The sequence below is a fragment of the Cydia splendana genome, chromosome 5 (assembly GCF_910591565.1).
Source record: "Cydia splendana chromosome 5, ilCydSple1.2, whole genome shotgun sequence".
Taxonomy (NCBI): domain Eukaryota; kingdom Metazoa; phylum Arthropoda; class Insecta; order Lepidoptera; family Tortricidae; genus Cydia; species Cydia splendana.
This window is the reverse complement of record NC_085964.1, coordinates 18,282,395-18,298,587: the sequence shown is the minus strand read 5'-3', so window position 1 is coordinate 18,298,587 and position 16,193 is coordinate 18,282,395. Positions and strand designations below refer to the sequence as shown.

The window sequence follows — 16,193 nt, the reverse complement described above, 5'->3', positions numbered from 1 at the left end:
ATGATGTCTTTATTTTTGACAGATTCGCTTATTCATTCTAAGACCACTATAGTCCCGCGAGGATGTTAATAACGCGGTCATATTTTAAATTACTAAAATTGACTATGATAAAGAGTCATTGTTGACCTAAAGCTGGATCTTTTGAAGAGGTTTTAAACAAAAAAGGGACGTGTCGAAATGTCTCAATGGTGATAGCCGACCCTCTAATAGCGCGATACGATAAGATCGGACGCGGTGCGTTACCGGGTCGTGCTTCTTCAGATGCTTTTAAACTGTGAGAAACACACAAAAGAGTCGGGGGAAAAAAATATGTTCCCATTTTTGAACGTGACATCGAGTGGTCTTTTTGTTTCTCGGCGGGCATTGTGCCCTGTCGGATTATGATGCCTTTAAGTGTTAATTAAGGCGGGTATGCGCCGGTGAGTTTGCGGAATTTTCGGGATCGAGTTAATGGCACGGTTGTTTAACTTAATTGATCCAATGACCGGTGCTTTCATCGGCTGCGATTAAATACAATATTTATAATTAGTAATCCCTTAGGAATTTTTCAATAAGCTTACATGTAGGTACAATACGAATACGAGATGTTAGTGCGAATTAATCTGACGTTTCGACATATTTTATTGAACAAGTATGTGATTGATATATTTTTTGCAGCAATTTGCTTACTATAAAAGGGTTGCATATGGTAATGGAAAACTCCCCAAGGCCTACTTCAAACGGGAAGTGAGCGTATAGTTCTTTTTTTTCTGAATGACATCATTCATAGATCTGTGTCCATCCATCCTTTTATGTCTGAATGGCGACATTGAATATAGATGTGAGTGATTATTTTTACATTCTGTAATTTATGACGTTCTTGTAGTTTAAGCCACAGTGCAACATTTGCTTATTACGTCTATTTTAAACTCAAGCAATACCAATTTTTATTTTTACGTTAATTATACTATTAAGCAGTGTACCTAAATATCTCTTGATCTTGTAAAAACTTCCGTGATTTCTTTAACCTTTTTCTGAATATTAATTGTCGTCCGATGTAACTCAAACAGTAACTATTTATGTATAAACAATCAAATATACCTATAGGCAAGGCGCCGTCAAAATTGTGCTTACCTTGAAAACATTATCCTAATTAGTTATGAATAATATGGTACCATAGTTTTATGATTCTTAACCTGAATAATTATGGTACCATAGTTTTATGCTTCTTAACCTGAATAATGTAGCATAATTTTAAAACATACTCAATGTAAATCCAAACAGTCAATTATTGGTGCTGACGTCACGCGCCCAGTTTCGGTAATTAGCGATTCGCAACGCCTGCGCCCGCGCAGCCCAGCCGAGCCTTAATTGGAACAAAACCCCTGATACGGACCTCATAAAACAGCCATTTTAAAACGTAATGCATCAACGAAATTCCATTGACATTACACATACCTATAACACTGATAACAATATGATTACATTTACCGTTGATTCTTATTAACAAAGTATTCTTCTTAATCCATAACAAAAACTCGACTCGACAGTGTTAGTTGACTAGACATATGCTTAAATAATACAATTAATAGGCTGCGTTCCACTTGTTCATCCACTGCGGCCTTAAAAGGTATCTCGTAACTTACCGTTACCCATTCAGAGAAATCTCTATAAATTCCCCGAGCGCATTAACTGCTGGAATCAGCTGCATAATGAGAGTTTCCACTCATCGCGAATAAAAACTCGCTGCAAGTTCATTCATTTTGGCGCCAGATTTATTGGCTATCGACTCGGAAGCGAAGACGTGAAAAACCGTTTTAAAATCGCAGAGTGCGCAATAGTAAATCACGCAACGACTCATGCGCATCGGGGATGCGGCGCGCGCATCAAAAACGATGTTACACGACACGGAAAAACGCGACCACCGCCGGCGGCACTTGGAAAAACCTATCAGTATGCGCATGCAATTACATCAATGTCTCGCAAGCGCACATTTTTAAATTAAGAATCGGAGATGAAATAAAACGTTTAATGATAATTGAAATTTGTATTTACTTAGGCCGGACTGTTAGCTTTTTGCTGGCGCCCAGTTGCCTTACATGGTGCGCATGTAGATTTGCCAATTTAATCCGTTTCGAAGAATCGAGGTGGCAGCGGAGCTGTCCCACTGATGGACAGCTATAAGTAATTAGCCTCGGAAACGTTCACCAGTTTTTTTTGCATCATTAACTAACCAGCATTAAAGCGAAATTAAAGTAAATAGCTCGCATACTACTGCATAATTGAACTTGCGGGTAATCTATAAAAATGACAACTCATTGGACATACTTATCTTACATATTTTAACGTAAATACATTAAAATTGTCACTCATTTACCCAACGTTCACCGTACAAGGAGAGAACTTAAAGTGCAGACATTTAGTTTTGTAAATCCCTTTACCTTTTTTACTTGTCAAGTCGTAGCGAAAATAATTACATGTCATGCATTATTAAAACAAACAAACACAAAAAATAAAGGGCCAAGTGTAAGGGAAGAATTTAAAATCTGTCACCAGTTCGAAATTCAGAGCATTTCACTGGAAAAAGTCAAAAACGAAAAAGCGGAATTCATTAAAGTCGATTAAGGAATTCGGTGCTGGTTTTGGGACGCGCAAAAAATACACTAAGTGCACCTAATTGCCACAAAATTATCACTGCAAGTGGCACAAGTGCAGTAAAGAGCAGTTAGTTAAGTACTATGTAACTTTAGTAGGTCACAGTAGGCGCATAAGAAAAAATACGGTCATAATTAAGTTATTATACTTTTTTCAGCCATTTCATTTATATTATATCTAGAGAAAATTGCGATACCACGGCTACCTGTTTTACATTGCAACAAAATTATACAACAGATTGCATTCCCGTAAACAAAGCCCGGACCGAATAATACGCCAATAACAGTAAACCCAACGGCGGTAACCCATAACTCGGAATAATCCAAATCGATCAAGCGGAGACGCTATAAATCGCCACGTATCGATTCTATCGCGTCTCTTTCGATCGACAAAATATAAATTTGTCACGGGCCAGTCGGAAAAAGCTGCTCCTGACCAAGTAGTCCTCTTTCTCGACTGAGTAACGCCGTATGTCACCATGGTGCCCTTAGATACATCAGCCACAGTGGTTCTCTGGTTGTAAGTTTATAAATAAACAATAACATTGCCCTATTTGGTTGGCGCACCGTAACATTCATCAGGCGACCGTTGCGATCCCGAGTGATAACCGTAGTACGGCGATGTGTTTATAATATACGACACAAGTATACAGCACAGATATAAAATACCTATTTGATTTCTACACATTCGAGTGTCTAACTTAAATTTACCGTAAACAAGCGACCTTTCTACTTTAATGTATGATTTTAAATTAAATTACCTACTAGCGAAAATGAGGAGACACTTGCGTATTGATGGTAATATATTACATTTAATCTGCTGCCTCTGTCATTAAACCACGCCATCTACCGAGAAATATAGACACGATACGCTTGTACCTAAGTAATCAAAATGACAAATTGGTGACATAAACATTTGTTAAGATAAATTTTATAGTTGTTGCAAATGAAATCCCCACGCACCAAGTGAAATCGCTAGTAAAAGTAAGTAATAAAATTATCAATTGCGCATTGTTCAATCAATGAAATCTTCTTGGTTCCCATCGCAATGCAAAGGATTGGCACGTTTATTGTCTCTTTGGAATCATATTAACCCCTTTGTATAGAAAATGGACACTTTCTGTTGTATTTGGCCATATGGACTATCGAAACATATGTGTTATTTTTGCACGTGTCACTGCACTAATTAAATGTGCGTGATTTCATTTAAGATTTAAGATCATTCAGAACTTGTTTTGCTACAGATTTATATCTTTTGAAAATGCAACAGAGCACATGGAGTAAAAAGTTCGAAAAATGTATTGAACACATTATATACAGGGTGACATTTTTTAACCACCGTTCATACTCTATAGCAGCGGTCGGCAACCTTTTAGCAGCCAAGGGCCACATAGTAGTTAACGAAGTTGAAGCGGGCCGCAGTTTTGTAATATTTGTGATTTTAGCAGACATTGTCGTTGGTCAATATTACATACAAAATGGCCAGGGAGGCTCGCGGGCCGCAAGGGAGAGGTTCGCGGGCCGCATGCGGCCCGCGGGACGCTTGTTGCCGACCGCTGCTCTATAGTGACTTTATATGTCATACTGGACAACTTTTATTATGAAATCGCGAAATTAAATTGGCTGTTTCATACATTCCGGATTCCAGCAGATGTGATGCCGCTGATTTCTATGGGACAGCCAATTTTTTTTCGCGATTGGTAATCGTACTAAAAGTTGTTCAGTATGACCTATAAAGTCACTACGTAGAGTATGAACGGTGGTTAAAATTTCACCCTATATAATAGAGAATTTATAATATGTGTATATCCTTATGTACATGATTAGGCATTATGTCCAACTGTACATAATTAGGCATTATATAACAGTCAAAAAACTATTAAAAGTATTCCCTACCTATAAATAGTACGTTTATAAAATCCTCTGTATATAAATCGTAGGAGTTAATGAGTCATCTTCGACCAAACATCGCACCGTATAAAAACTCCCAACATTAATTCATCGATGATCACTCCGCCCAGATAATGGTTGATTTATAATGATTATCGTTTCATTAAACGTGATTCAGCCTAAATCATGTCTCGGGTGGTTTTTGCGCTAGTTTGTTGACCTAGGATCCGGAACATTACTAATACCAAAAATAATAGATAGTATAGAGGGGTCCTGTCATTGTAAATTTTGTAGTCACTGTAAATTTACTGCCATCTATCGACACACGACTAAAACTCAAAATGAAAACGTATAAAGTTATCAAAAAATTTATATATATGGATAAATGATTTTATTATTTTTATATCATTTTGATCCATGTTCATTCACTGATATCTATGTGTTATAATTGTTAAATATGAAACGGTGTCGTCACGCCATCTAGCCGAGGATAGGCTAAAGGTGTGTGCGGCATCTATACGAGAATGACTTTACCTTGAATTCCGAGGCACGTTTTTTCCTTAGACTTTATTCGTCTTATCTTATACGAAGTTACATATGTCTTTGCTAATACTATGTTAGAACTTGCCCGTGACTGTGTAGTACTTCTAATATTTACTAATAACACTTGGGTGGAAATAGTTATTTGTACAACAAGAGATCAAAGTTTGATATTTCTTCGAGTGCTTATTTTGAGTCCCGTGCAAGCGAAAGATTCTATAATAGATTCACGAGCGTAGCGAGTGAATCTAATTTAGAATCTTGAGCGTAGTAAGGGATTCAAAAGCGCACGAGATGTAAATAACTTTGATCTCGTGTAGTACACAAAATTTTTCACCCTAAGCAGTGAGAACATACCTAGAGGGACAGAGATAATAGAACCCGAGTATATCGAACTTGTATTAGACCCCGCATGTTGAAATGACTATAAAGGTCACTTGAATGTCATTTTGTCTCACTCAGTGAGCAAAATCGCATTTTGCTCACTGAGTGAGACACAATCAGTGAGCAAAATGCGATTTTGCTCACTGAGTGAGACAAAATGACTCAGTGAGCAAAATCGCATTTTGCTCACTGTTTTTAAGAAGCAAAGTACCCTTGTTCGAGCTGCTGAGGTGAAAATAAACTTTTCTACAAGAAGGCACTGATTTTAGCAGTTTATAAATGTACAGTTAGCATCAAGTACCTACCTACCAACAGACTCGTCTGCAAACGATACTACATTTTATTTTAAGAAAAAAATATAACCTTCTGGCAGTAGATGTCGCTACCCGCCTCCCTAAGAGTATTTACATATAAGCGAAATATAAAGTTATGGAAAAAGTGGCACGCTTCTGAAAATCTTCGGTAGCTTAGTTGGTTAAGAGCGACCGATGTTCCAAAAGGTCGCAAGTTCGAGTCTTGCCCCAAGCGCTGAATTTTTCCATTTTCCAATAAACGAGATCTCTTCAATTCGATTTAATATCCCAGGTGAAATTTTGCACTAATTAAAGAGTCTTACAATTATTTCATCTGATAGCAGATGTTATTGGTAAATGTAGCCAATTCCTACTTTTAGCAAGACAGTAGTGATGTTTGAAAGATGTCGGATGCGGCTGGTTTGTGTTGTACGCAGACTATCTCCCAGAGACACCGCATTATCAAGCGCTTACGAAAACTTGCCGTTTACAAATATTGGCGCTTTTTTTACGCAGGGAGCCTTAATTTCATAAATTACCTTGACAAATTGAATAGCTGTCGTTGACGCATTGCTATCGCAATCGGAGCATTCAGCTCCGTCACGCATTTTATCACGGAGATTGACAGTGATATCGCCCTTTTCCCGCGGCTGCAATATTTTAACAACTGTGATGAAACCTTAAGGCGATAGGAGTGCAATGGATCGACGACCGCTTCTCCATACAAACTTAGTCCCCATTTTCCTCTCTGAATATTGACTTTATGTAAAATATTTATATACAATTTATTGCGTATTAACCATAGCCGTCTCTTCGTTCAACTTATTTAATTTTTTTGATTATTGTATGAGTCAGGAGCTAAAAACAAATTCCGTACAAATTTTTAAAAGCTTCTAACTCTCCTCTCCTAAAAAACTCAAACTCAGGAGCACAGCTGTAATTAATACACATCAAAAATATTTTGTATAATGCAAAGACGAAAATGGTTACAACGTTTGTATGGAGAAGCGGTCACGTGATGTCTTAACCTTTCCTCTTAACTTAAGGAAGCGCCACTGTGTGGTCACCGCGGGTTGCCTTATTGCTCCGTCTATTAGGCCAGTGATCTGTAGTATAGCGGCTCTCTAGTGTGAGGACAGATTGACAGAATGATCAAACAGCGAGAGATTCTCACTTCCTATTGACGTAAAACCAAATTATTCTTGGGAGGGTTCTGCAGAATATTACAGGGTGACATTTTGAACATGACTTAGACTTATACATCTTATAATTCACGGTACCTACGTTTAGGATTATCATCTATCGATCAATCAAGAGCATAAATGGCCTAATTATGAAATGTCGTGTCGTACTCAATGACCTTTTATTTATGTAGACGTGTGACGTTCATAGTTGACAAAATTAAAAATTGATCCAACGATTTTGACAGCTTGACAGGTTGGCGTCACCCATACGCCTAAATAAATATAGGTTCCGGAACCTATATTTAATGGCTCGCAATCGTGCGCCTGGTACCATATCTACCTCAATTTACTTACATCTATGGTCGTACTACATTAAACCAGAATTAATTATAATTTTGTATTAATTTAATTTGTTTTTAATATCATGGAAGATTTTTTATAATTTTTTTATTTTCCTTAAACTACTATTTATATCAGTAAGTACAGTCAGAATCAATAGAGTTAGACTAAGAAAAGTCTGCAACGATTTTGATAGCACACGCAGAGCAAGTGTTATTTATACGTCATAATTTCATAGAAGTGTGACGTTTAACATAACACTTGCACTGCGTATGCTATCAACAAATCAAACTGTCCTGCAGTTTGGCAGAAGAAAAAACTGTACAAATAGGGTTTATTTCGCCTGAATAAATGATTTATTTATTTATTTTATCAAAATCGTTGCAGACTTTTCTTGGTCTATCTCTAGTAGCGGATAAAATAATACATCAAAATTATTTGCCTTCCAACAAGAGATAAATTTATATTGCTCGCGTTCAAAAATATCTGTTAAAGTCTAAAAATTAGTCTACATAAAGATACTACATATTTATTTTTGTCAAGCTGTTAGAGAATGGTATATACTATGCTGACTCTACTGAAACCGATTGTACAAAATAACTCATCTTCCTCGCGTTATCCCGGCATTCTGCCATGGCTCATGGGAGCCTGGGATCCGCTTGGCAACTAATAAGGCGTAAGCACTAGTTTTTACGGAAGTGACTGCCATCTGACCTTCCAACTCAGAGTGTAAACTAAACCTTTTTGGGATTAGTCCGGTTTCCTCACGATGTTTTCCTTCGCCGAAAAGCGACTGGTAACTATCAAATGATATTTCATACATAAGTTCCGAAAAACTCATTGGTACGAGCCAGGGTTTGAACCCACGACCTCCGGATTGAAAGTCGCACGCTCTTACCGCTACGCCACCAGCGGTTTTTACAAAATAACATTAGACAAAAAGTAAATGCGTTATATTATTCGTCATCAAGCCGGAAATGCCAGCGGTTCAACACGTTCAAAAAGTCATCCTGTATAAAGGTTAGGTCGCAACAGGTGTTAAAAAATTTTCCTTAAAAGAACTAATCACGTACTTTCCACACAAAAGACAAAAACATTTTAACATTTAAAAATGTGACGTTTACGCTATTGTATGGAAATATCTGTCAACCCGTACGCTGCGGTCAGATTGGACAGCTTTTAACACAGGTTGTCTAACTCGAGCTTTATTTTTACCATTTTTTATGTCCATTTTTAGGGTTTCGTACCCAAAGGGTAAAAACGGAACCCTATTACTAAGACTCCACTATCCGTCTGTCCGTCTGTCTGTCACCAGGCTGTATCTCATGAACCGTGATAGCTAGACAGTTGAAATTTTCACAGATGATGTATTTCTGTTGCTAAAAACAGAATATAATAAAGATTTAAGTGGGGCTCCCATACAACAAACGTGATTTTTTTGCCGTTTTTTGCATTATGGTACGGACTTGCACTTGGCCGGTGTTTTATGACTACGGGGGGAAACGAGCAGACAAATGGGCTGATGGTTAGCAAATACCGTCACCCATGGATAGGGTTACCAGACGTCAGGAATTTTCCTGACATGTCAGGAATTTTCTTGACATGTCAGGAATTTTGGCCGTTTGTCAGGAATGCGGCCGGAATACGAAAATGACAGGAATTTTAGTGAATTAACAATATGTACCTAAAAAGGTACATTATTCAAATTTACTTATCTGGCATACATAGATATCGCATACAGCTAGACCCCCCGTCGCCCGCCGATACCAACGTCAGGAATTTTGACAGGAAATTCCAATTTGGATCTGGTAATGGTAACCCTAGTAACCTAGTAGTAATGGACACATTTCTGGCATTTAAAATAAAATAACGGTCATTTCTTGAAGATTTGACGGTCGTATCGGTTCGGTCATACCGCGAGCGACAGTTCATTCCACAGTTTAGCTGTGCGGGGCATGAAGTTTCTGTATAGTTCAGTCATTATAGATTTTGACCTGTGAATTAGGGTGATTCACTTTTTTATGGAGAAAAAAAAGTTGTAATATTTTTCCTGACTTTGCTCACTAATGGAGTCTCCCAATACTAAAAACTATATATTTTAATTTTCAAAAGAATCGAATAACATTTAGAGGTTGCACAAGTTGAAAAGGTAGAGTGAGAACCCCATACATTGCGTGAAAATGAACTATGTTCTAAAATGACAAAATATAATGAACTGATACTAAAATCGAATGAGAAAACTGAATTTTGCGTCTAAAACACGATAAAAGCATTTTTCCTTTGGAAACAGGTGGAAAAACTGAAAAATCTTAATTAGAACATTTATCGAGTAACCAAAATCCAAGTTTACTACTAATTTTAAAATTTATTTATATGTAGAAGGTTCAGTATCACACTACTCTCTGGTTTGATGGTAGCCGGTTAAACCATTTTCTACCCTCCGATGTAGAGTCGTTGGTTATTTGAAAAATCTTTGTTGATGTTGTGCAACCTCTAAATGTTGACCGATTTTAATTTTTTTTAACGTATAATATTTTTTTATCAGTTAGAACAAGAATTCGAGCGAAGTCAGATGAAATCGAAAATTCGGAAAAATGAAACACCCTACTGTGAATAATCAGTTCTTGGATTTTTTTTTCGTAGGTCCCTCGGGGGGGGGGGGGGGGGGTCACTGGGAGTGTAAATTCAAAAAGTAGACTGAATCAGGCTCCTGTGTATATTCGAAAAACGGTTTTTCTTGAATAACTCGGCCATTTTTGATTTTACAGTAAAACCGCGAGGACAAAAATTGTAGGAAATTTGATTCTCTACAAGTTTGGTCCTTACAAAGTGGTGAAGATGGAAATGTTGTCACGTCGAGCGATGGCAAAAAGAAGCACTGGGATTAATCCGAGAATACACGCCAATAGAAGGCCCCAAACAACTTGAGGCGAACGCTCTGTAGCTTGGGATGAGGGCAGCGTACGACCGGTCGTTGTAGAGATCATATGAGGAGGGAATCTGTTAATGAACGTTTATCGGCTAATATACAGAGCGTTTTTTGAACAACTAGCCATATTGTGCGAGGTGATTATATAGGCCATACTGAACAACGTTTTCTATGGGACCAACTCTGAAATCACAAAAAATCTACTGGCCGTTTCATATATTTTGGTCGAGTGGATGTCGACGTTTTCTATGGGAAGACCAAATTTTTTTTTGGGATTTCGGTGTTGGGCCCATAGAAAAAGTTGTTCAGTATGGCCTATATAATCACCTCGCACAATATGGCTAGTTGTCCAAAAAACGCCCTGTATATGACGAACTTTTTATCGTTCACTGTGCGTTTCTCCAGAAACTTGGTCATTCTTTTTCTCGGTCATTAGACGTGCCTTAATGATTGCTCGGAGCAGTCGTAAGCCGAGCGCGCCAAACAATTGAGTGAAATACGTTCGTTGAATAAAGTGTGAGCACATCCTTACAATATCACCCAAATTTCACCCAAACCGGCCGCCTAATACCAAATTAAAACTCCTTTATTTCAATAAAACCGTATCAGTGGGTGTCAATTAGGCTCACTCGGAGAGGGCAACTAATCCGTCCTGATAACGGGCAGCCCGTATTAATCACATGCCACAGAAGAATTAATTTATTCGATACTATAGCAGCAATCTTAGTTGGCCAGAGGTGAACCTTATGTGATTGGAATAAGGGTTATGATTAGTCAGGTAACTGTGTGGACGATGGTACATTCGTATCGGCTATCGGAACTTTATCGCTGCGGACGAGCTCGTGAGAACTTACGTTTGGAGAAAAAATGAGGTAAGTGTAAGCACTACCACATTTGTTTCAGTTTCAACCGCTAGTAGGTTAGTGCAAAGGCAAAATGGTCATGACTTTTTGGATGATCATGAGCGGCATCGATCAACAAATTGATCTCAATTTAATTTAGATATCACTTATAGATGTAGCGCATCTCGCTCGGACTTATACATTGTACCTAATAATTAGTAATCTTCAAGAGAGTACGCTCTGCTTAAGAATCCCCTATGTGGTCATTCAGTGTCTTCACATCCCTTTAAAAATTCAAGAAGCGTATAGGATTTTCCTTCTTTTTGACAGTTGTACAATTCCGGGCCGGAGGGTACCGTAGTGAAATCAGCGGGCTCAGCACGGTTCCATTTTTATCGACTATCACTATGCGCGTCCCTTTCGCACTTACATACTTGTTAGAACGTGACAGGCATGGTGACAAGGGATAAAAACGCGACCGTGCTAAGCCGCCAGGACTTTTATTGTCCCGCGTGACAAATTTCTAAAAACGGCATACTGATCACTACGTCAGATCACTTCATCCTCAATCTGTTCGTGTTTTATAACTCCATCCAGTAAAGGTCGGTAAGTGTAGATCGCATCCTTTGTATTTCAAATATTGCAATAAACATCGCCATATGGCTACGCGCGTATCGAATAGGGTCAATCGCAACGCAGGTGGTGCAAGCCTCAGCCTCGTAATTGCCCATTAAAAGGGAGATGGCCCTTGAAATCGCTATAATACCAGACTCCCATTGAAGAAGCACAATGAAATCGCCCGAATAGCACCAATAGCACATTATTAACCGTGGTACACAATTAACCGAGCGGGCTAAGTCAAATGCAAATAGATGTCATACTGTTTATAGTAAAAGATTACATTGTGCGGGTCCAATAGCTTATCTTCGCATCTAAAATGGTTTCTGTATTTAATTTATTGCAATAAAATAGATAAATGGCGGTCTTGGACGTTCCGCGTTCCTATAAATCTTCAAGGGATTTTCCACTTGGTGTTGTTTTGTGTTGATTTTTGAATGATAATTGAAACAATGCCTGATTTCGCCAATTTATTTTAGCAAATCTGTCACAACTGTGTTAAGAGGGGGCTAATGAATAATTGTCGTTTTTATATGCCTTTAAAAATGGACATGGAAACTAGACTATATTCGCAAAGACAGACTCCAACCCAAACCTTAAAAGGTTAAAATTGGCTCAAGAGAGAAAAAACACGAAAACATGTCTTCTTATTTCCATTTCTTTTCAGTTCGGCCCCCTTAACCTTTGTTAAGTTGGAGTCGTCTAGTTAGTATAAAATACCTGTATTAAGGTAAGGTAATTTGAACACAGTTTATTTTGCTTGGGGTAAAACAAACAGCTAGTAGGTATGAGGATTCCATACAAGTATTTGTCTTGCTCCGATGATACAATACAATACAAAACAATACAATACAATACTCTTTATTGCACACCTCATATACACATAGTTTACAATAAATGTACAATAATATAAACAAAGACAATAGAGGTAACAACAGATAATATAATAATGATAATATAATATTCCACCTTACTTTATACAGTAGGTATTCAGTTGCCATTGCAATCCATAATTAAAAAAATCAGACAAGTGCGAGTCGGACTCGCCCACCGAGGGTTCCGTAGGTACTTTTTAGGGTTCCGTACACAAAGGGTAAAACGGGACCCTATTACTAAGACTCCGCTGTCCGTCCGTCCGTCTGTCTGTCACCAGGCTATATCTCACGAACCGTTGAAATTTTCACAGATGATGTATTTCTGTTGCCGCTATAACAACAAATACTAAAAACAGAATAAAATAAAGATTTAAGTGGGGCTCCCATACAACAAACGTGATTTTTGTCCGAAGTTAAGCAACGTCGGGCGGGGTCAGTACACTCAGTACTTGGATGGGTGACCGTTTTCATAGATGGTACGGAACCCTTCGTTTGCGAGTCCGACTCGCACTTGGCCGGTTTTATTTTTTAGTATTTGTTGTTATAGCGGCAACAGAAATACATCATCTATCACGGTTCATGAGATACCTACAGCCTGGTGACAGACAGACAGAAAGACGGACAGACAGACGGACAGTGAAGTCTTAGTAATAGGGTTCCGTTTTTACCCTATGGGTACTGAACCCTAAAATGAACAAAACCAAGGGACAAAGTTACATGCTGTTAGCTCAAAGAGGAACAGACCAGCGTAAGCGCACTTCATGCTCCTACTAGTTTATGTATGACAAATACCATTGATTCATCGGAATGCGATGTCTTCTCTTGCTCTTTGTATTTAATGCGGTTCCGGAAACTGCATACAACAGTGGCAATGAAATGGACATATTCTAGTGATAAAGAAATGGGGTTAATTGATAGAAATCTTTAATGACCGTAAGCTAAGCCTTGGAGAAAACAGGGGTCGACACGCCAAAGCTTTAACGCACCTTTTACGCACTTCGCAGCTAGTAGGTACCTATGGTGAAAACGCAAGGCATAGAATACGTCACTGCGTATTAGTATATGCCGCGTCAAGTTCGGTCCTTAGTCGAGGCAGATTCAGCAACAGCGTTTTTTACAAGAAAATACCCGCTACTTATAAAAAACTCGCTATTCGGTATTCTTTTCTCGCCGCTTATACTTCGAATAAAGAATCATTTTTCGGTATTTTTTTCTCGCCGCTTATACTTCGAATAAAGATCCGTTTATAAAAAAAAAGTTAAAAAATATTAAATATCATAAGCATAATAACCTTCGCGACCTACTCGTAGCAGTGAAAACTGTAACTATGACAATAACTGATAAACTTTCAAAACGAAAATAAACTGGTACTCTGATCGCTTCGATATTGTTACCCTACCCTACCATCATTATTTTCTTTACCTTCTGCATCTTTCTTGGATAAAAAACAAAACATTGTAAAAAGGTAATCTAGATTTTAAGAGTACTAATATTGTACCCCTGACAAGCAAATTATAGTGGTTACACTAGAATACCTATTTATTATGTAACCTTTTCGTACACCTACAAATGTAGTCGCTTAACTTCGAACTTTGATAAATCCACTTTACCGTCTTAGGAAATATCTACCCTATTACCTTTTCATAATACCAAATACTGACAGTTGGATTTGACTTCGAAGTTACGCAATAAATGGTATCTTATCTTATCTTTCCAGGTTTCCGCGAGTCTTCCTTCCTGTACGCGCTGACCGCCGCAGGAGTGGCGCACGCCGTCGCCCGCGCTTGCGCACAAGGCAGACTGCTCTCCTGCAGCTGCGACCCCCTCGGCTACCCCTCCCACCCCAGGGAGAGGAGGGCCCAGGAGTGGGAGTGGAGCGGGTGCTCGCACAACCTGGCGTTTGGGGTCGAGTTCTCGAGGAAGTTTCTGGATGCAAGGGAGAAGGTGGACGATTTGCAGTCGAGGATTAATGTGCACAATAACGATGCTGGACGGTCGGTGAGTATTTGATCATTTTGATCTGATAAATGTATCTTTTGGAGCATTCCACGACAATGCGAATTTTCTGATGATTTGCTTACATACCTAGCAGTCTTTTTCTGTCAAAATGGATGTAAAAAATGCTGAGTAAAATCATCATCAATTTGAATTTTTAAAAAATTAACTACTTATTTTACGAAATAAAATGTTTTTGTATTAGACAGCTCATGGAATGCCCCTAAAATAATTTTGAACGCCGTGACACCTTTACATACTTATGTATTTCTTGGCGCCTAGGAAGGCACTTGCGCGTTTCCAACAGATTCAAACAATCCACCAACATGACTATCGACTAACATAAATTTTACCGTAGAAGCTATAATTAATGTTCTACAATCTCGTCATAAAATCTCATCGATATGAAAGGAGGTTCTAAAGAAAACAAACACCACCTCCATAAACTCGGAATTGTCAATTGAATTAACATGGACACGAAGAATTTTAATCAAATCCCTAAGCAAAGCAGGAATCCTTCATTTCACTTTGATGTCTATTCAAAAGCGAACAATGGGGGTTCAAAATCACCACTAATACTCAATGACACTTCAATTTGCTTCATTAGAAGCTTGGTGGAATATTGCCGGTTTTGATCATACGAGATGAGGGTGAATATTAAACATCTTGAATTCAAAAACTGTTAAAATCAAAGGAAATTGTCATTGGGACCTTTTTTACCTGCTATAAAAACGGATAAAAGTTTACATACAAGGTGTCAGTAACAAAAATGGTGGTGATCCGTTTAAGGGCATATTCCGTATCGTGTTCTGTCTGATTAGGCAAAGTACCTAGAAGAAACATTTTTTGGTCGCGAAAAAAAAATGTTTTTAATGGGGCACGGCGTCCGAGGTCACTCAACCCTCCATACAAGAGCCAACAAGGCCTCAAACGGATCACCACTATTTACACCTAGTATATGTAAATTTATGCAAAATATATAAATCTATGATGAACAGGGTCCACCTGCAAAGGTATAGAAGGAAAGCTACAAACTTTAATTTAAAAAAATGTAAGTATGGTACGGCTTGCTAAAAGAAATTTAAAGAATGCTAAAAGCAGCGACGGAATGTTGACCAAGATAAGGCCACAGGCTAGCTAGTGGGCAGTCTAGATATCCACAGGAAAAAAATCACAAACCGTTTATCTTTGCTAACTCTTTTCTTTTCGGGATTTTTCTTCTACGATCAAATACGAAGATAATACAATTTTAAATTCCACTGACGGAAGTCCATGATCTGATTTCATAAAAATTCGACTACAAAAATTAATGACTCAATTATTAACGACCGAAGTTGTTATCCTCGACGAAACATCACGACACGTAAACTATTTCTCTATTTTGACATAACGACCAATTTAAACCCATATTTACAACACACCAATTTACAATGACCCGTCTTCAAGACCATTTTTTCTCAGACTGGAGGAAGTTGTAGGTCATTTAGTAATAGTCGCTGTCGGGGTAGAAATTGTTTAGGTGTCCAAATTGGTTATCCAAGGCGTTAAAAATGGGGTCCAACACTTATTTAGTTCAAATTGGAGAGCGGTCGATGGGCGTGGCGAGCGGTAATCTCCGTATGGGTGGTCCAAACAGCCGGCATACATGGCCATAAGACATGGTATGGTGCA

The 16,193-nt window shown here is 38.3% G+C and overlaps 1 protein-coding gene across 1 annotated transcript in view; it reads left to right on the top strand.

Annotated features, from left to right (window-relative positions):
* LOC134790959 (protein Wnt-10a) overlaps positions 1–16,193 on the top strand; it is a 50,867-nt gene that overhangs the window by 14,625 nt on the left and 20,049 nt on the right. The window contains exon 3 of the mRNA XM_063761983.1: positions 14,245–14,525. Within this exon, the coding sequence (XP_063618053.1) occupies positions 14,245–14,525 (281 nt within the window). The remainder of the gene's footprint in view (positions 1–14,244; positions 14,526–16,193) is intronic.